Genomic DNA, 20,868 nt, shown 5'->3' on the forward strand with positions numbered 1-20,868 from the left:
CTTAAGGCTTGTTTTCCTTTGCTTTCTAAACACTTGGTTATTTACTTGGAAAACACCCAGAATCTGAACTGCAGATTAAGAGATGTATTTTTCTAAAGCAAATGTGCAAAATTTCTGAATAGAAAATAATATTTTGAATGCCCAATAATGTATTTCTATTGGAAAAATCAGATTTTACAATGAACTCATTTGTTTAGAGGTACATCCAAAATGTTTACGATTACTTTTGTTTCTGTTTCCATTTATGAAATGCGTGCACTGATGAAATGTATTGTAGAATGTGAATTAAGGACTGCTCTTCTGTTCCTTTAGTTCAATTAGATTTCTGCAAATATTCAAGTAACTATGGAAATGGACCTTGGCGCTAAGGAAAAACTTACAATACTTCTCTGCCTCAGTCAGAAAATATTAAAAACCTTTTTACATGCTGCACAAAGGAATGGATTGTGATTAAAAAAAGAAATTTAGATATTAAATTGCTTCTTTGTAGTTAACTTTTTCCTTGTCATGTGATATCTGTGTAAATCATATACTTTTTTTCCCTAGAGTGAAGGATTGTATTTTCTTATGTTCAACAGCAAGGTTTTGCAGGAGAAGATACTGTTTGCAGTAGAATGTTTTGATTATGCTGCAATATAAGTAACAACATACTATGATGCATATATAGTTAAGCCTGTTTATTCTTCCCTGATAGTCAGAAACTTGTAAGTGCTCAGCTGTTTAACCTTTAGCAATAACTTACTTTAATTGTTCAAGTTTCTTTTCATGAAAAAGAGGGGGCAAAAAAAATACTGTCACAAAATTAACAGCCAATCAGTCACCAAGACCAATCACTGCTTTTCCGCACTACTTCAAAGTCTGGCTGTGTTAGAAAAACTCTTTCTAAAATCAAGCACTATCTGTGAACTGTGATGTGGAAAACACACGTAATTCTGCCAAAATGTCTGTTTATAATGGAGCTTTTGGAATTGTGTTGGGTGATGTTGGTAACAGTGGGGAATCACACTTGCCTCCCCAGCATATGGGTCTTCACTTTCTTTATCTTCACCTAGCACATCTACACTAGCTTTGGTGCACTGGGGGAGTAGGATTTGCTCCTTCTGACTAAAAGTGCTTCTTGTGGAGATGGGTAGGACTAGGACATATTTTTTATTGCTTTTTTGCAGAACAAAATCAAAATGGACATGGAGTTCATTCTTCATAACACACATAACATCTCTTTTCAATCTCAAAATCTTAAGGGAAACACCTTTCTGATCGTGTTCTCCTTAAATGTGCACGTTACACTAATGAAAACTAACTTCATTGTTTCAGCATTTCTCTCTGCAGAATAGACACTAATGGAGGAGGAGGCGAAAGGAAGAATGGTACATAAACCACTGCAAATTTAGCAATATATTATAAATAAAAATGAAGAATGAGAACTCAGTCACAGAAGAATCCCAAATTAATCAACAGTTGTCAATGACAATTTCCAGGGGATTATTGCAATAACCATGGTTTAATTATACAGGCTTTACATGATTTCTTTTTCACAAATATAAAGCTGTGTTGAAGAAAACAGTGTTATTTTATATGTTTAAGTGTTATACAGGACATATCCAATTATCTTAGTACTTACTTGGGGGATTTCTTTAAATCGTTTTTCACAAAACATAATTCTAATAACATAAAACCAGTTCCAAATGCAACAGTGAACTGTGCTAACCACCACTCTCCCCTCGCCTCACCATCTCCCTGGCCTCCGGTTTAATTTCTCACTCCACAATCACAGAAAATGCAAGCACAGTCTGGGTCCAATCTTCACAGTGCACAAATAGATACTAATGATTTACATTAACAAACAGAAAGGAAGGGTTTATTTTCATGTATGCAGATGGCATGTGTTCCATATCATATGAAAACAGGTGGTAATTTCAGTGTTTGTTTCAGTCAGCATATGCTCATTCAATGTGTTTTGAACATGTCCAACACTGTTTTGGACAAAACACAAACCAGAATCATACTAGACAAGGCTATGAAAATATTAATGATGTTATTATCTACTTTCATTTCTTTAATGGACTTCAGACAAAACTTTTTCCCCATTTTAATGAAATATTGAACCCCTTAAAGTGTGAATGTGGCCAAAAGTGAAGTGCTAAACTGAATTGGTAAGTCTGTGTATATATATACATAAGTGAACATGTGCACACATTCAGAGAGTTACATAAAAATGAACAATCCCTGGAAACTCCCCTGACATATAAGTAGAGAGTTTAAATTAGAAGGAAGACTTGTACACAGGTCATCTTCATTTCTCATTTGTGTAATACTATGGACCATGAATCACTGGAGCTCAACCAAGCACGCAGAGAGCACAGGTGCTGTTGTGAACAAGAAGAAACTACTTTCATGATCTAATAAGTAATAGAGTATATATCAAAGCTTTAATATAGCATCAAATAAAGTAAGCATTATGTCTGAATGCAGAATGATCTCTAAGGAAATTGTACATAAACCTAGTCTGCTTTGATGACTTGTCTGCTGATTTAATGCACTTATCTATAGTCACTTCTTGCTGATGTCAAAAATACGTTCTGCTTTCACATAACAGATACATGTTCTTAAATAAAGGTTGACAGACTGAAGCCTTCTACAATAGTTTCCAATGAAATTCTCAGCCACTTGAGTCAACAAATTGTTACAAAATTAAGCCTTGGGAAGCAGAAGTTGTTCCCAGACTGAAACCATTACCTACTTTCCTATGTCAATAGCACTTGCAGAGCAAATAAGTGAAGAAATCAGCATTTCCAAAAATCATGTCCACATTAATCATACCTTTTTTCCTACTTCATGCCATCCTGAAGTAAAAGTGACCTGTCCCTACCATGATACCACCTGAACATATCATCCTGCTGTTTATGAACACTCCCTGCCCAATCAATAAAGATACATCTATAACAATGAAACTTAAAAATGCTATCACTGACTGCAGAAAGTGATCTGATGAACTGTGTAGGACACTGTTTTCCATCTCCTTACAACTACATACACTGCAGTTTCTGCCTGAGGCTTTTACGGAGAGGCAGTAAAGCTGTATTGACATTTTAGTTTGTAAGGATTTTGCAGCAGGACTTAATCCAGCGCTTTAGGTGCAGTACAAACGTATGTCAGTGCTAGTCTAGTGGGAAGGGGCTGAAGGGGAAAGAGTTGGAAGTACCTACTGGGGTCAAACCAGCTGCTAGGAAGGATACGATCAGTGCCAGGAAACAACACAGCACCTTTAATAATTTCTCCCATGATGCACCCTACTGACCACATGTCAACTGAAAATAAAAATGAAATGAAGGTAAACAAGAAAACAGGCATAGAAAAACAAATAAATGAGAAGACTTATCCCATCATGTTGTAGCACAGAGTCTGCAGCCCATGCCTCAGACACAGACCTGACTTTTGCTCTCTGCAGATGATTTTCTGCTTGAGCATGCAAGGTTCATGACAAAAATCAGGTCTGACAAAAATCAGCCTCAACAGCTGATCCTAATGTGGATGAAAGACAATACTATCAAATATAGAAAACTAAGTGAGACCCATGGATGGCTCCTGTGTCATAAAACAACTTTGTAATTAAAATTTACCAATTAATTGTTCTGTTCTTTTAAAGTTTTAATTTGCATTTATTACCTCGGTTTTGTATTGGTTTGTACTGTGAATGAATGCTGGTCTCTATTCCTTGCTTTTCCTTTATCCTTTCGGTTGCCAGAGATCCATGCATATTTTCAAAATCTGAACTGTCAGAAGCCACAAAAGGAACTTGGGTCCTTGTGAAGACATATCCAGGGGTATGAACAGAATTTATTGAGATCATTCAACGCCAGTAATGCTTGCTTTAGTGGCTGTTGGCTCACTTCCACTGAATCTCAAAGAACCCAGCAGTCCATAATAAAAGTCTTGAGAATCTCATAAGATTTCCATTTGCTGTGATAGGAAATGGTAATTTCTAAATTGGATAGCACTGATCTGTACCTTCTGCACTGAAATTCAGAGCAAATTGGGAAACTATTTACCTTGTGCAGGGAAGAGCAGTTCAGCTGGGTCAAACAAAATTAATCACAATTTACACTGGAACACGAGATGAAAATCAGACTCCTCATATCCAGTATGGAATTCAGGTTGTGTTTTCCCGCCATATCAATACCATGAAACCACATTACCTCTGCTCTCCTTGCTCTATGATAAGTCATAGGGCATGGAAGCAAGAAAAGGGACAGACTGATCTCTCAGGGCCAGAAACTGTGGGAAAAAAAATGAAAGCATCATGCTTCTTGGTTAAAACATACTCTTATTTCATATAGAGCAATAGTTTAAAGTGGATTTGACTTTGAAGGCAAATGTTCCATCTGTTCAAATCTTTACATGCCCGGGTCTAAGGCTTCTTGATGTTTTATTTAGCAGATGCAAAGTTCCATGACTACATAATAAATAAATCCGTAAACAAACAAAGAAATAAAGAAAAAGCTACTTGTTTGGAAGCAATAAGCAAAACTAGAGATGCAAATTATTGCTGCTTTCATCACAAGCTAAACGGCATGCAAAAATATCAGGAAAAGATAGAGCAAGCAGTTGTTTCTTCATCTGTTATTAATTCCTTTTTATTTTCAGAGGTTGCCTTCTGATAGCACTGCTCCACGCTGTGCACAAGAGCATGCACACACAGAAGCTGAACTAGTGACTTACTAAACTAAACTACGTAAAGCAGAGATGGTTATTCTCTTCAAAGGTCTTGGGAAGTAAGGACTTTCAAAATTTTTGAATCAATGAAGATGAACATCTGGGTATAACTGACAGTTAAAGAGATAAAATCTGTTTCTCCTTGACAACTGCCTCTTTCCTCTCTTGAGCCAACTAGAAGTACGTCAAATTGGAACCCAAAGTTTCACTGCATATTTAAGAAAAGTAGTTAGTTGGGGGTTATGAGTTTCAGCATGTACAGTAGCAGCTGTCAGAAGCCCCAGTTAAGGCAATAAGACACGAGCAAAACTCCATAAGGACTCCATAAGGTACAGGGACCTAAGACTCAGTTCTCAGTTTCATTTAGCCTAACATCAGTCCAGATGTAGTCTGAGTAATTTCACTTGTACAAGCATCAGAAAAAACAAACTAACCACAATCTCTAAGCATTTCCCCTCAGTTCCAAAGCACCAAAAATGTACATTTGGTTCAAGAATTTTTTGAAATGCAAGATACTCGCAAGGACTGGTATTGCTTCATCGACACATGGAGTATCTCTAAGCTTTAAAATGCAGGCTAACTTACAGTAACAGACACCTCAATGTGACAGTGTGTAAAACTTCAGTTTAGCAAATATTTGCCTCAATGTTTTACAATCACATGAAACAGTGTTAAGAAATTAAATCTACAACTTTTCCCAACTTTCTGAAGCAAAATTGCTGAGATTTGGGTAGCCCTTGATAAGAAACCCTCTCTCCATTAGAATAGCCATGTCTTGGATTAATAGGAATAGGGCATTTTTACTTAGTTCAAAATCTCTACAAATAGGATTATTGCACAGAGCTATCTTGGAATGCATTCTTGAGTGTGTACATGTACTTCAAAATACAAGTAAGTTTTCCAAGGACACCAAAGGTTTCCCTGGCATTGTAGCCTTGAAGAAATTCCCACCACAAACCACATGCAAGTGTTTTCCTCAACAAAGAAAATATTTAATTTATAGAGCACATCTTAACCTCTGGACCACCTCCTGGTTCTGATTCTACATTGAACAGCTAAGAAATATTCTCTACAGTCATTGTGTCAGGGTTGTCTTGCAAAACATTTAGTAGATCAACCTGACCTTCACAGGAACATCCAAAATCATTCCAGGGGTTTGAACAGAGTTTGAGGAGGCTGAACAGAAGTTACTCTGTTGCCACATATTCAGACCCCTTGGCCCCCGAAACCTTCCTATGTCCTCAGAAAGCAGTCTGATCTGGCTGCTGACACAGCCCTTCACAGGGAAGATGACCAGATGAGTTAGTGAGAAAGAAGAGCTGAAACGGAAGAACATTAATAAGACATCTATTCCTATTTGTGCTTTAGTCTCACATACTTTCTGATTCAAATGAGTGTTTGATTGTCCCTCCAGGTTTCAAATTCCCTTCAGCAAAGCTGCAGAAGAATCAGAAATTGTCAAACTAGACAAAAATGTTTCGACATGGAAAAGATCCAAGCTAATCTTTCATGAATACTTCCCTTTGCAATTCAGCTGTTGGATGCAATTCTTTGTTTCTCCAGGAGGCTGCTCTGACCATGCTGGACAAACTGGAAAAATCATGGGTGTCACTGATACTTTAGACACCACAGCTTGTTTCCTTAATCTTTCCTTTGTAATGGTCTTGTACTCTCATTTTTCTTCTGCCAAACTGAAGGTTCTCTGAAACTTAACAAAACATAATGAAGAGAAGCTCATAGGAATATCTGCAAGTGCCCTAGCTAGAAGTCCTAATAAGGTGGCTCTTCAGACCTGCTTTGGTTATCATTCAGTGAATCATGACATTTGTGAAATGCATGCCATGGGAAACTCTGGAGACTAGAGGTGCAGGTGCAACTGAATGAGCTCTGTTATCTTTCCCAGCCTCATGGGCTTGTTCACTCTTTATCTCCAGAGCATTAGTGAGAATGCCAAACATACACATTTGTAATAGCTCCTGGTTTAGTGATGCAGGAATCTTCAATCTGCAAGCAGAAAATAGATGATCATGCCCTCAAAACTGACTTGGGAAGACTATGATAGACATATTTATGAAGCAAATCATGCTACCTAATTTTATTTGTATAACTGTAGGCCAAAATATATAGTGCACAATACTATTTCTCAATGGCTGAGGTGCAAACTCTAGTAAAATTTCAAGATGACTGAGCATGGCTGTCACAATTGTCCAAATATTCCCAATATGGAAAGACATATTGCTGAGTAGAACCTCATTTTACCTCCATCTATTTTGTTGAGTGCTCCTGTAGGTCTACACTGAGGTGTGCATTGAAGTATCATTTCTAGGCCCTTGAATTTTCAGGAAGAAAAATACATTGTCTATACGGGACATAGTATCTTATTTTACAGGATTTTCTATTATTCCAACACAATGAAAAAAGGACATAATTTATAAAAATACTTGATAGTTTCTGGTAACACATGGGTGAACCTGGTCCTTTTTTCCTTTTTTTTTTTTTTTTTGACAAGCTGCAGATAGCATAGCAATAAAGGCTTCAGACTGCCAAGGTCAAGGAAAGTTTGTGATGCACAGAGCTCAGAATCACAGAATCTTAGGGGTTGGAAGGGACTTCAAAAGACCATCTAGTCCAACTCCCACCTTGCCAAAGCAAGATCTCCTAGAGTAGGTCACACAGGAACTTGTCCAGGTGGGTTTTGAATGTCTCTAGAGAAGGAGACTAAACAATCCATCCGGGCAGCCCCTTCCAGTGCTCCATCACCCTCGTGGTGAAGAAATTCTTCCTTATATTGTTTGGAACCTCTTATGTTTCAGCTTGCACCCATTGCCCCTTGTCCTATCATTGGACATCATTGAGAACAGCCTGGCTCCATTCTCCTGACATCTGTCATTTATGTATTTGTAAACATTAATGAGACCACTCCTCAGTCTCCTCTTCTCCAAGTTAAAGAGCCCCAGCTCCCTCAGCCTTTCATCCCAAGGGAGATGCTCCACTCCGTCATTTTGGTGGCCCTGCACTGAACTCTCTCCAGCAGCTCCCTGTTCTTCTTAAACTGAGTTGCCCAGAACTGGACACAATATTCCAGATGCGGTCACATGAAGGCAGAGTAGAGGGGGAGGAGAATCTCTCTCAGCCTATTGCCCATACTCTTTCGAATCCATCCCAGGATGCCATTGGCCTTCTTGGCCATGAGGGCACATTGCTGGCTCATGATCATCCTGCTGTCAGGAACAGAGGACAATCAGGACCCCCAGGTCCCTTTCCCTTACCCTACTCTCTAACAGTTCATTCCCCAGCCCGTACTGGTACATGGGGTTATTCTTTCCCAGATGCAATATTCTATACTTGCCCTTGTTGAATTTCATTAGATTTCTCCCTGCCCAATCCTCCAACCTGTCCAGGTCTCGTTGGATGGCAGCACAGCCTTTTGGTGTGTCAACCACTTCTCCGAGTGGCTGACAGTGCTCTCTGTTCCCTCAGCAAAATCATTAATGAGTATATTGAACAGTACCAGTCCTAGCAATGACCCCTGAGGGACTCTACTAGATACAGGCCTCCAACTAGATCCTGCCCCATTGATCACCACTCTCTGTCTTCTTTCCTTCAACCGGTTAACAATCAACCTCATGTCATGGTTTGACATGACAGCCTTTTCTGGTATGGGGGAAGGGGCTGCAAAGATGGCTCCTGCAAGAAGTTGCTCACAACTCTCCCCAGCTCAGAAAAGGCTCACTTCTGGGGCTGAGCCAATTAGACGCCTCCACGATCACTTTTTAAGAAGAAGCCGGAAGGGGAGGTGTCTTCCTCCATCTTCTTTTCTTTCTTCTGCCCCTTCTTCTCTTCTTCTGGCTGGCGGTGGTGCAAGGAGTAGGAACGGTGAGAGAAACAACCATGCGGACTCCAAGGTCAGTGATGAAAGGGAGGAGGTGTACTGTAGCAGAGACTCCCCTGCATTCTATGGAAAGAACTGGTGAAGCTGAGATTTATTTTCATTTCTTTAAAGACCCCGAGCCAGGGACAGTGATTTTGGCCGGAGGAGGCCTTGTCCAGAAGGAGGGGCCCTTTATCACTATGGTCGGAGCAGGCCCTGTCCCGAGGAAGGGACCTTGCAAGTGCAGAAACTGCAACCGCGGTGAAGAATCCACGTCAGAAATATTCACCAAGGACTGTGTCCCGTGGGAGGGAACCTGTATCGGCAGAAGCCGCAGCTGCTGGGAACAACCCACACCAGAGAAGTTTGTTAAGGACTGTGTTCTGGGGGAGGAACCCCGTGTTGGAGCAGGGGAAGAATGCCAGGAGTCATCCTCATCTGAGAAGACAGAAGCAGCAGAGCCCATCTGTGAGAGACTGACCACATCCCCCACTCCCTGCCCCCCTGAGTCGTTGCGGGGGGAGGAGGTAGAGATATCGGGAGCAGTGAGTTGGGCCTGGGAAGAAAGGAGGGATGGGGGAGGGAGATCTTAAAGTGCTGGTTGTAATTTTCTCATCATCCTACTCCCTTTTTGCTTTTATTTTGTTCTGTTTCTTGTAGAATAAACTTTCCTACTTTCCTCTCTAAGTCGAGTACTAGAGTCTGTTTTGCCCAGAACCATAATTGGCAGTGAGCCCTCCCTGCCCTTGTCTCAATCCACCACAATCTTGCTTATCTTTTTACTCCCATTTCGCTGGGTCCTCCGCCATCCTAACGAGGGTAGGGGTGAATGGGGGCATCGAGCGAGAAACTGTCGTGGTGCTGTTGTGCTAGCTGGGCCAAACCACGACACCTCACTATCTGATCATCCAGCCCACACTTTCTCAGTTTTTCTGTGAGGATGCTGTGGGAGATACCACAATTTATTCAAGTGTAATACTTCAAACTAATGTATGCTTTTCCCTTTTTTTTTTCCTTAAAAAAAAAACAAAACAAAACCCACAACTTGAAGCATGTTCCAAACTAATAGGCATTGTGCCTTCTTATGACACAGTTGAGCTGCCACTCTCTGGGATTCAGACTAACATGTGTTCTTTGTTCGGCACAGACTGAATTGATCTGCAGTAGATAGATGTAAAAATATAGAAAGAGGTAGGAATCTATATCTCTGCTGTTTCTCAAAGGTTGCTCTTCAGATAGTAGTGCCAAACAAGTGCTGAAAAACTGTGTTTTTTTTAACCTTGGGAACTCATGCCCCACTGTCCCTTTGAGAAAATCATAGCTTGGAGAAGGTTTTCACAGGATATTAAGAGACACATGTATGTTAGAGAATCATAGAATCATAGAATGGTAGAGGTTGGAAGGGACCTTTAGAGATCATCTAGTCCGAACCCTCTGTAGAAGCAGGTTCACCTAGATCAGGTCACATAGGAACACGTCCAGGCAGGTCTCGAAGACCTCCGAAGAAATAGACTTCACAACCCCTCTGGGCAGCCTGTGCCACTGCTCTGTCACCCTCATAGTGAAATGGTTTTTTCTTATGTTTAAGTGGAACTTCTTGTGTTCCAGCTTCATCCCATTACCCCTTGTCCTATTGCTAGCTGCTATAGAAAAAAGGGTTGTCCCAACCTCCTGACACCCACCCTTTAGATATTTGTAAATGTTCATAAAATCTCCTCTCAGTCTCCTCTTCTCCAGACTAAACAGTCCCAGTTCCCACAGCCTTTCCTCATATGAAAGATGTTCCATACCCCTGATCATCTTGGTGGCCCTGTGCTGGACTCTCTCCAGAAGTTCTCTGTCACTCTTGAGCTGAGGAGCCCAGAACTGGACACGGTACTCCAGATGAGGTCTCACCAGGACAGAGTAGAGAGGGAGAAGAATCTCCCTGAAGGCCATGGGAATCCTGAGATGCAAACTCAATAACAAGTGGAGGCAAAAGGAATGACTCATGCCCTTCCCCGTTTCATTATTTTTTAAAAATATAACTAGTTAAGGAAATAATCGCAGTAAGAGAGCTCTTTGGAGAATCTTGCCAAGGAGTGTGAAACACGCTACACTGCATCTAGGAGACAGTAACACTTATAACATGTTTATCAGAACTTGCAGTTGCTAGCTTCAGACCCTGTTTTAGATTAATTCTGATTTTGACTTTGAAGTCACAGGTAGTCTCTCTGGCTACAATACAAATAGGTGACATCATTTAAGTATTCTTAAATATTTTCACACCTGATAAACAATTAAGTGATTTTTAGTGTGTTCCAGTCCTCTACTTTGCAACCAAATATCCACATGCTCTTGACAGAAGACGCATAGTACTATCTGTTTTGTCTAGAAGTTCTAAATTCTCTGGTCCACTATGCCAGTGAAACTCAGCAGTTGCCATCAAACAAAATAAGTTTAATAGCTTAAAAAGCAAAAAAACCTAAAAAGGATATTTGAAACCATCCAGTTGTCATAGGTGCCTGAAAAGACAACTAACTTGCCTTGGCTGAAATTCGTATAAAGCAGTGCTAGGTATAGCATGCACCTTATACTTCAACACTTGTTCACTTTTGAAACTGCACTTTCAGACCCATGTTGAGAATTTTTAAGGTGAGCACTAGGAAACAAGCACTTGCAGCTGGGATCCACTCCAAGTTCCACACAGATCACAGACAGCATAGGGCTCTTATATTCAGTGTAAATTGCACTATACATTGTTAGAGTATACATATCTGAATTAAAGAAAGAGAAGAATGGCCACAGCCAAAGCATCTTCACACCCACCCTGAAGTCTCTTTCAGACAGATTTCATCTTGTATGAGCAGCTTCCCCCAGTACAATTATCATAATTCAAATGCTTGCTATAGCATCTCAGAAAATCCTGAGTTCAAAACCAAATACCATACACTCAGGGAGGAAACATCCAGCTGAACTTAGCCATTATAGGTTACAGACTCTTAAGCAGCAGACTAAAGTGTACCAGAATCACAGAATGGTGGAGGTTGGAAGGGACTTGTAAAGATCATCTAGTCCAGTCCCCTCCTAAAGCAGGTTCACCTTGATCAGGTTGCACAGGAATATGTCCAGGAGGGTTTTGAAAACCTCCAGAGGAAATTCCATACCCTCCCCGTGCAGCCTGTGCCTTGGCTCCCTCACCTTCACAGCAAAGAAGTTTCTCCTTGTGTTGAAGTGGAGCTTCCTGTGTTACATCTTGTCCAGTCACCTGTTGTCACATCTACTGCTCTCCCCTCACCTACCCAGCCAGTCACGTCATTGTAGAAGGCTATCAGGTTGGTCAAATAGGATTTTCCCTTGGTGAATCCATGTTGACTGCCCTACTAGCGGATCCAACCTGGAGAGTCAGACCAGCTATAATGACTAGTCTCTCTTATATGATCCTGATGATAACCGTTGGGTTTTTTGTTTTATTTTTTTTTTAAGACAAATCAAGTCTTAAGAAAATATTTCTGAGAACATGAAAAACAATGAACTGCACTGATTTTCAATAAACAGAAGTACAGGTATTTTACTATACTGAAGTTTAAAAAAATCCCCAACCTGCACTCAAATCTGTAGGATTATACTACAAAAATATGCAGATCATATGTCAAATGAAAGGACAAATTCTGCTAATGATTAGTAAAAAGGCAACATCTTTTCTTAAAAGACATTCTTGACCCAAAATGTTTTCCCTAAGGCAAGAAATTTTTTTTCTTTAGAAATTCCTGGGAAAATACAATAGAATGCTCTCTGTCAGATGTCAGAGAGCATCTCTTAATCCTACCACACTCAAAGCTGGCAGAAAAAGCAATTTTTGGAAATGTGGCACAGAGAATACTACCTACATCTGTTAGTGTTGTCTTCATAGTCCATTTTGGTTGTTCATAGCTACATAGAATTAGTTTGGAATTTTTTTCTCTCCTGCTATCTTAATGATATTTTCTCTTTTGTCTATCTTAGACCCAAAGCTATTTACACTTGGAATCCTGTTTTTCCTATTCACCACTGTAATCCAAGCCTAGCCAAACTTAAGACATTTGTTTTTTATCACAACACATTTCCATGTCTAAATAATTGTTTTCTTTTTGATCTGCTGAAGGACTCACATATGAACTTGCTAGAGCACCACCCTCACACATCTTCTCAGTACCAAAAAGAAATGCTCTTTTGATTGCTTTATTTACGTACAAAGTCACGTGTGTCTGTGGGACACCACTGAGGCCTCAGCAGTTCAGATCTTAATAAATCTGTTTCACTTAAAAGCATTTAGACCATTTTAAACTTTTCTTTCTCTACGAAGTAAACCCAAACCCACAGAAATATATTTCCGATCCTTAAATTGAAATCTTAAGAGATCTTAAAGACATCATTAACTAGTGCAAAACACTGTTTTGAGGAAAACCCTGGAGTTTTCCAATAGCATTCAAGAGTTTGGGCATTTTCTAGTTGCTCACACTCTTTCTGATTTAACTGAGACAAGAGTGGAGTAAGAACCAAAGAACCACTCAGCAAGAAGTTGGGAAGTGGACTACAAAAGCTTAACAGAACTTGCCAGGAGTATTTTGATTGGGAAATCCATGTGGAAATGGATCAGAAGGGTGATGTCTTCTCATGGGGTTCTGACTTCTGACAAAGAAGTCTCCCTGATAGTATTTTGAAATGTCTTCTTTAGGTGAGTAACAAAGAATAAAGTTATACAGTTCCTACTTGGTACTCTCCAGGAGCCTGGAGAGTAGTTTTATTACCTTGAAAATCAGTTGGTTCATTGCAAACAGACATCACTTGAATGAACTGATCCTCTAGCCCTGTTGTATCTCAAGTTTCCTACTAGGTCAAATAGATTAAATACTTCAGCAAAATTCACAGGGCAATAATTTTCAAGTATTGCTTGGCTTTTTGTTAATGAGATCAGCAGTTAAGTGAATACATGTCCAGAAAGCATTTTAATATAGTTAAGAATTGTGCACGTTTTTTGGAAAATGCTTACATTTATACTAACTGGGCCAGTTATCATATACTGATATTTGTGTTCTATACAGATTTCAGAGCTTTCTTATAGTAACTTAGAGTTTCTTGCTTAGGTATATGAGATCATCTGAAATTAATATTCTCTATGTTTGCCACAAAGTTTTTAAAAATGTAATTTCATTTGAAGTCAGCAGCAGCTAAGTGTGATGTAACTCAATGTGATGGTTTAGTTCAACTTTTTTACAGATTTTCTTTCCATAAAACTTTGCAGCAGATGTGACAATAGACATCCTTCTAAACAATTAAAAAGAAGTGAAATTTTTAGTTTCTATACAGATTCGCCTCTTTCAGCTAAAAACCCCACTGCTGGAAGGCCTGAAGTAGCCCATAGGAAGCTTTGCTCTAATGTCATCTGGTAAGTTTACCTGCAGCTGTGTAAATGCTTCTCCGACTCTTCCTGTATCTAGGAGGCAAACTAGATCTGCTCATCAACAGCCATGGAGGGAGGGCAAATAATACGGACCCATACACAAACCAGTCCTTCTAACACTGAAAACTCTTATTCATGGGGTCAAACTGGTTCACAAATGAATATTGACTTGGAAATGAATGTACAGATTCCATTTTTTTTCAAATTTTCTTTTCTTTTATTTTTTTAACTTTTAACTCATCTGCAGAAACCCACCACTACCATGTAACACTTGTGACCTGGCCCAAATACACTGCATTTCAGAGTTTGTGATCTCTAATGATTTAAAACTCAGGACTATCTCACAATTTACACAATGCTTTCTGATTTTGTTAAAAATTCAGTTGGAGTTTTTAACTGATAATGCAATGTCAAAAGGTATTTTAAAAATACCGTGTTACTATCCCTGAATAAGACATTGTCATAAGAGATTGCTGTCATAGATAGAAAAAAAGTAATTCTTATAGAACCATAGAATGGTAGGGGTTGGAAGGGACCTTTAGAGATCATCTAGTCCAATCCCCCTGCAGAAGCAGGTTCACCTAGATCAGGTCACATAGGAACATGTCCAGGCAGGTCTTGAAGACCTCCAAGGAAATAGACTCCACAACCCCTCTGGGCAGCCTGTGCCACTGCTCCGTCACCCTCATAGTGAAATAGTTTTTTCTTATGTTTAAGTGGAACTTTTTGTGTTCCAGCTTCATCCCATTACCCCTTGTCCTGTTACTAGCTACTATAGAAAAAAGGGATGTCCCAACCTCCTGACACCCACCCTTTAGATATTTATAAATGTTAATAAGATCCTCCCTCAGTCTCCTCTTCTCTAGACTAAACAGCCCCAGTTCCGGCAGCCTTTCCTTGTATGAAAGATGTTCTATTCCCCTGATCATCTTAGTGGCCCTGTGCTGGACTCTCTCCAGAGGTTCTCTGTCCCTCTTGAGCTGAGGAGCCCAGAACTGGACACAGTTAGAAAGCTTTTTTTTTAAGACTATGTTTTAAAAATTATATACCACATATTTTTTTATGGAAATGAGCAGTAGAACATGACTCAAATTTCATTTGTTGCGGAAAAAGGGGAGCAACCTGCTAACCACAGTGTTGTGTTTTCATATCAAAATAGTGGGGGTTTTTTTTTGTATTCTAATTGCTTATCAACTAAAACCTCAAATTTCTCTTCAAATAGATTAAATGGAAATATCCTCAGTATTTACAGATGAACCTCAAGTATATTAAAGTTCATTTAGTTTCTCTCTGTGCATTAAAAACAAAAACCAGGAAAAAGAGTACAATAATTGAGGGAAGACTTATGGTAGTGTTTCTGAGCTGTCACTACCTCTGAAACACATCACACTGAATAACAGGTCTCATGAATACTGGGGACCCACTCAGATTCAGATTACAGTAGAAGGCAGATGTGCAGTCTGCTCCACATGTTGCAGGAAAAGCTCCTCACCTATGGAGTGACATCTCAAAGTTATCCACTAATGATAAAACAGGACTCCTACTTCATTGTGTTTTGTATCTGATAACTTTCCAGTCCCTATTCCTATGGGACTGGAAGCCTGTACAGTGGTGGTGTTTCCTCCTCAGCAAATAGGAGGTACCTGCAGTTTCCCCATCTATCTGTTAGTAAGGTATAACTGCATCTTCACCTGGCTCTTGGGCAGAGGTCCGTTTTCAGAGGAAGTTGACAGAGCTGTGAAAATAAGACAGGCAAGTCCTAGCTCTGTCAAACATTACAGGAATCATTCACTGTGTAAAAACATTATTACTTCCATGACTGTACATCTGTAAAAGCTGTGTTTTCTCAACTGCCAGTATCTTCTGATGTCAGATTTTTATGGTGTCCTTCTGCCAACCTGCTGAAAATAATATGCTTTTCTGTTTCTGAAAGTGGAAAATATGTTATGTTGCTGCATTTTATTCTGATGGGCAAAATATACTCTCAGACTTCTCAACCATTGTGGACATGTTGCCCAGCTTTGCCTGTGAGAAATCGAAAGGTAACTAGATACCGCCTCTTTTGTTTTAATTTTCTAATATTGCTTTCACCACCTTGGAGGTGGTAAAAATATCACCCAAGATGAGAAGAACAACATGGGAGAGAAATAGATTTTAATTAATATCAAAGAGCTCATGCAAGTAAAGGGAAGTTAATTTTTAAACCAAGAGTATCTGATTTTAGGTCAATTTGGAAATCACAGCAGATAAATGGTTTCCTTAAACTGAGAGACTCAAACTACTCATTTTGTTTTAAAGAAAAAAAAAAATGTTGTATTGACTCAGTTTTGAGCCCATATAGCATTGAGATAAATCCAAATCCACGATGCATTAGCAAGCAAAAGATTATGATGTCACCACAAATGTTATAAAGTCACTACTTCAAAAACATAAAACAGAAAAACAGATTTACAGGAACCAGATGGGCAAGGTTAGGATTCTTTTATTTTTTTTTTCCCCTGATTTTTCCATTGAAGTAAAGCTATCCAATTAGCAAACATAATGCTGGTTTTCTGTACTTCTCATTATCATAAAGACTACAGAAGATGGAATTATTACAGGTTTTAAAATAAAGTAACTTATTTGGCTGAAATAATTCTGTACATCTGTTTTTCATTTTCAATTGTGTTCATACCAGTAGTGTGCTATTTTCATTTACTCATATCTCTGGGATTCAACTTTTTGCTTCTATCTTTACAGTCCTGGTATAGTCATTATATGGTAAAAGGGATAGGGCAGAGGAGAGGAACAAATAATAGGTGAAGCTGCAGCAAATGGCACAAGGATACAGTCCCTTCCTGGAAAGAGGATTTTGTGGCGAACCATTTCTCCCATAATGCATCCCACAGACCATATATCCACTAGAGCAGCAAAGACAGGGAAATGAAGAAGGAGGGAAAAAAAAAAAAAGCAAAGTTAACTATGACATTTCACTCCTAAAGGAGGGGAAAAAAAGAGCAGGTTGATTAGAACAGTACAGTTTGCTTTGTGATTTTGTTGGGGTTTTTTTTTCATGTCTCACCAAAACCTAAAATAAATAAGTAAAAACTGTGTCAGTCCGGCCAAGAGTAGTTAGCAACAGTGGTGGAAAAAGGTTAAGGCCAACATTTTTACGAAAAGGTCCACAGCTAACAAGCAAAGATGAAGAAACAATGGCACAGACCTGTGATATTCACTGAGTTTATGGTGAACAATACAACTTTTTCTTTTTTCTTTCTTTTTTCTTTTTAAAAAAAGAAAAAAACAAAAGCAAAAAACCCCAAATCCAGACAATGAATGCCTGGCTTGAAGCCAGGCAGTTTCTAGGCTTTGTCCTGCAGGACTGAGTTTCTCTGCAGGTTCCAAATGGAACTGCTCACAAGAGTATTCTTAAGGGTTATTTAAATTCCTGCTTCAGGATCTGTACCTATGTCCTACTTAGAGGTACTTATCTGTATATCTGTCTGCATCTATATACCAACAGAACTGGAGAGTGTGACTTGCGTGGATTCTGCATTTTACTGTGTCGTTACTCAAAATAAGAGCTAAACCAAGCACTTTACAGGACAAGCATCAACAAAACTAAGAGCATTTCTTATCTTTCTGGTCCTGCTTTCAGCTTTTAGATGCAATATGCTTAGCTACCTTATATGCTTGACTTGAGAAGGTTTGTTTTAAGTTCTGTAAGTCTTACAAGAAGAAGGGCTAGATAGATAGTGACACAGAATGCAGAGAAAGAAAAGATCCACATTCCTTGTGAAGAGGAAAAAACTGCTTTCAAAAAAGTATGTTGTTTCTCATCTTTGAATCTTCATTTTGTGGTCATGTTTGACCTACACAACCAGTTTCTTCACTTTTTCTTCCCTCTTTTTGTCCTTCAAAAGCAATCCAAAAACAAACCAAAGAAACAAACAACTAATTTCTTGGTAAAACAAATTAAGGGTGAAATGTTCCATTTGGGAAAAGAAGGGTACAGGTATCAGGGGTACGGGATAGCAAGAGCATGCCTGAGGCAGTGACAGAGTTTTCTTCATAGTGACAGTTTTGGGACCTTCCACAGAAGCGCAGCAAACTGGTGATAATTATGCATCTTTAGCCAACCAAGTGCAAAAAGAAAAATGAAAGCAGTGAACAGTCCTTATATAGGCAGTGTACAGAGTAAAAGTACAAAAAGTAAGGGAGCTTCAGTAATGTGGCAGCATAGGCCAGAGCAAGGAAGCAAAGAACAATCCTTTCTATGGACTTCCTTGGGATCTGGATCAGAGCCTCCAAGCAGACTAGCTCCTTAGATAGTTGGCCTTCATTTTCAATTATTTTGTTTTCTTTCTCTGTTTACTTTATTTGCGTTTTCTACAAGTAAGATGAGATCTTTCGTCTTGAGCCAAATTCATTGCCCAGGGAAGTCAAAAGAAGTCTGTATGCTAACTTCATTAGGCATTTGATCAGGACCTTTGGATGTGGCAAACATTCTTAGTACCTTCCCAGCTGTGTAGGTTATTGCACAAGTGTGTTTAACTTTTTCTTGGTGTGATTTTAATCAGAGTCAACAACAACAACGTTAATCATCTACTAAAGGTCTGGAGAGAAAAAAAAATTAAGGCAAAATAATTCAATTCACAATAGAAGGGACTTTGGACATTGACTAAGGAACTATCTAAAACATGTTAAACCTAATTCAAATTTCTAAGGGCACTTATAAAAAATATCAATTACAAAATACCTTAAGAAATGTTATTTTTTTCAGATTTTTTTTTTCTATATGCTTAGACTCTTCTCAATAATTATCTACTTTTTAGACTTTCATATTAAAATGTGTACTGTAAATTCATAAACATTACAAGCAATTTACATAATGACTTGCAAATTTTGGAAGAGGCTGTGTGAGTATGCCTGTACTCCTGCTTAATTCATGGAATCAGCTGTCAAAATCAGTTTCACTGCCCTTTGCAGTGAGCAGTTGGCTATTAGTGGAAGTTCTCCCTCAAGTTAGCTAACCTCTTCAATGTAAATTAAATGGGACACTTTTTAATAAATTCTTGGTTTCGATGTTTGCTTTATTTGTCATAAAAAGTGTCCTTGTCAAACTGACAAGTGGTAGGTTTTGACAGCAGATTCTGAGTTACAGTGGATTTTTCTCCACTGTGTTGTATCCCCTCATTTCTTGTCTGATCTACCTGGCACTCAGATGGAATTCTTAGTTTTGCTTCAAAATGAGAACCACTTATAAAGTTTTCTCTTCATCTCTTGTGAAAAGTGGATTCTTCCTCACCTGCTTCTCCACAGTGACCACCCCTCACCTGATTTCCACAATCTTTTCAAGTACCAGGAGGTATCCAGATCCTTCACAAACTGTTCAGAACAATATTCAATTTACATCTAAGGAGATTACATATAAATTAGATGTACGGTTTTTCCTCTTCTCTCCAACTCTAGTTTTAATTTTAAAAATATTCAAACTGTAAAATTAATACCTGGATCTTGGCCACATGAAACCTATCAGAAAAACCTGATACTTTAGTTAAACCTATCATAAAGACAGAAATAATTCCTGAATCTCTGTATTTGAAGAAATTCTGGAAGGGCTAGAATTCCATATTTCAGCTTGTACCTCTTCCTCCGTCCTCAGACAATTTGGAGATCCAGATCTCTGGATCCAGAGATCCAACATGCAACATTTTCAGCAATTTCAGTTGCTCCTAAACTGTTTCACATCTCCAGAAACCAAAGATCTTCCAGTCAGAAAGAGCTAATTGTATTCATGAAATTCAACAACAGCTAAGAAAAAGTTTCTTATTACTTTGCAATTCCACAATGATAAATTCACCAGCATTGCATCCCAAATACATTCCGTAGCTGCAGCACACAACAGTGAAAAACTGCTCTAAATGACCTGCCTTTTATAATCAAGACATCATTCATTTCCCATTCTGCTTTCTTTTTCTGGTGCCCCTTACAACTGTGGAAGCAGACACTACAGTTCAGGTTGCCTTCTGCTTGCTGTGACATCACAACCCTACCGTTTTCCTTGTAGCCCATTCCCAGGATGACTTCTGGTGCTCTGTAGTAACGTGTCACCACATACGGAGTCATCATGAAGCTAGTGCCTGCAGTCCTGGCCAGTCCAAAATCCAAAATCTTCAATGTGCAGTCAGATTTTACCACAATATTACTTGGTTTTAAGTCCTGTAAAAGATAGTGAAAAGACATATTCGTTCGCAAAGCTGTGATATGGATTAATATTTCAGGTAACCCTGCAAGGATTCTTTTACTCTTCTGACTTTCAGTTACTATTAGCAATACTTGTAAATACACAGTAAAACCTTACTACTGTCTGTCTAGCAAATTGTTCTGGAAGATGCTCTAATTTGTCATACTGTTAGTCTTAACCTGGACAGTAGGAGCATACAGGTTTAAAACTAATTGCATTTAGCAGTTCAAGAAACTAGGATTAGTATTAGAGTATCATTCAAAAAATGTTTTTAAGGCACTGATCCTAATAGAGACATTACAATTGTATGTGTGGAGATATCTTAATGCTTTATTTATAATAATTTAACTCATCCTTTGCTGGATGACAATCTGGAAGCCAAATTTATCATCCTTTGCTGAACATACAACAGGCCAAGAAAGGAGACCTTTGTATACTGTAACGCAACACCCTCTTTGTAACCCATTTTATCAAGCATTTGTATTCCTATCTCTCCTAACGGAAGGAAAACATTTTTGGATTTGTTTTTCCAGATGGAAATCCCAAGTTAGTAAAAACATAGTTCAATAAAGAAGTTAACTCAGAATATTTTCAATCCATTCAGGATTGCCTCCTGCTCAGTTACATGAGCTTCTT

General features: G+C 38.9%; 1 protein-coding gene across 4 annotated transcripts in view; it reads right to left on the bottom strand.

The window, feature by feature from the left end:
- MAPK10 (mitogen-activated protein kinase 10) overlaps positions 1-20,868 on the bottom strand; it is a 130,543-nt gene that overhangs the window by 25,510 nt on the left and 84,165 nt on the right. For 2 of the 4 annotated variants that reach the window (XM_061992265.1, XM_061992266.1), the window contains 2 exons: positions 20,042-20,207; positions 3,237-3,308 (listed from right to left, as the gene is read on the bottom strand). In XM_061992265.1, coding sequence (XP_061848249.1) covers positions 3,237-3,308; positions 20,042-20,207 — 238 coding nt within the window. Of the gene's footprint in view, positions 1-3,236; positions 3,309-16,834; positions 16,907-20,041; positions 20,208-20,868 lie in introns of all 4 variants that reach the window. The other 2 variants (XM_061992264.1, XM_061992267.1) reach the window with 2 other exon arrangements.

The sequence above is a fragment of the Colius striatus genome, chromosome 3 (assembly GCF_028858725.1).
Source record: "Colius striatus isolate bColStr4 chromosome 3, bColStr4.1.hap1, whole genome shotgun sequence".
NCBI lineage: Eukaryota > Metazoa > Chordata > Aves > Coliiformes > Coliidae > Colius > Colius striatus.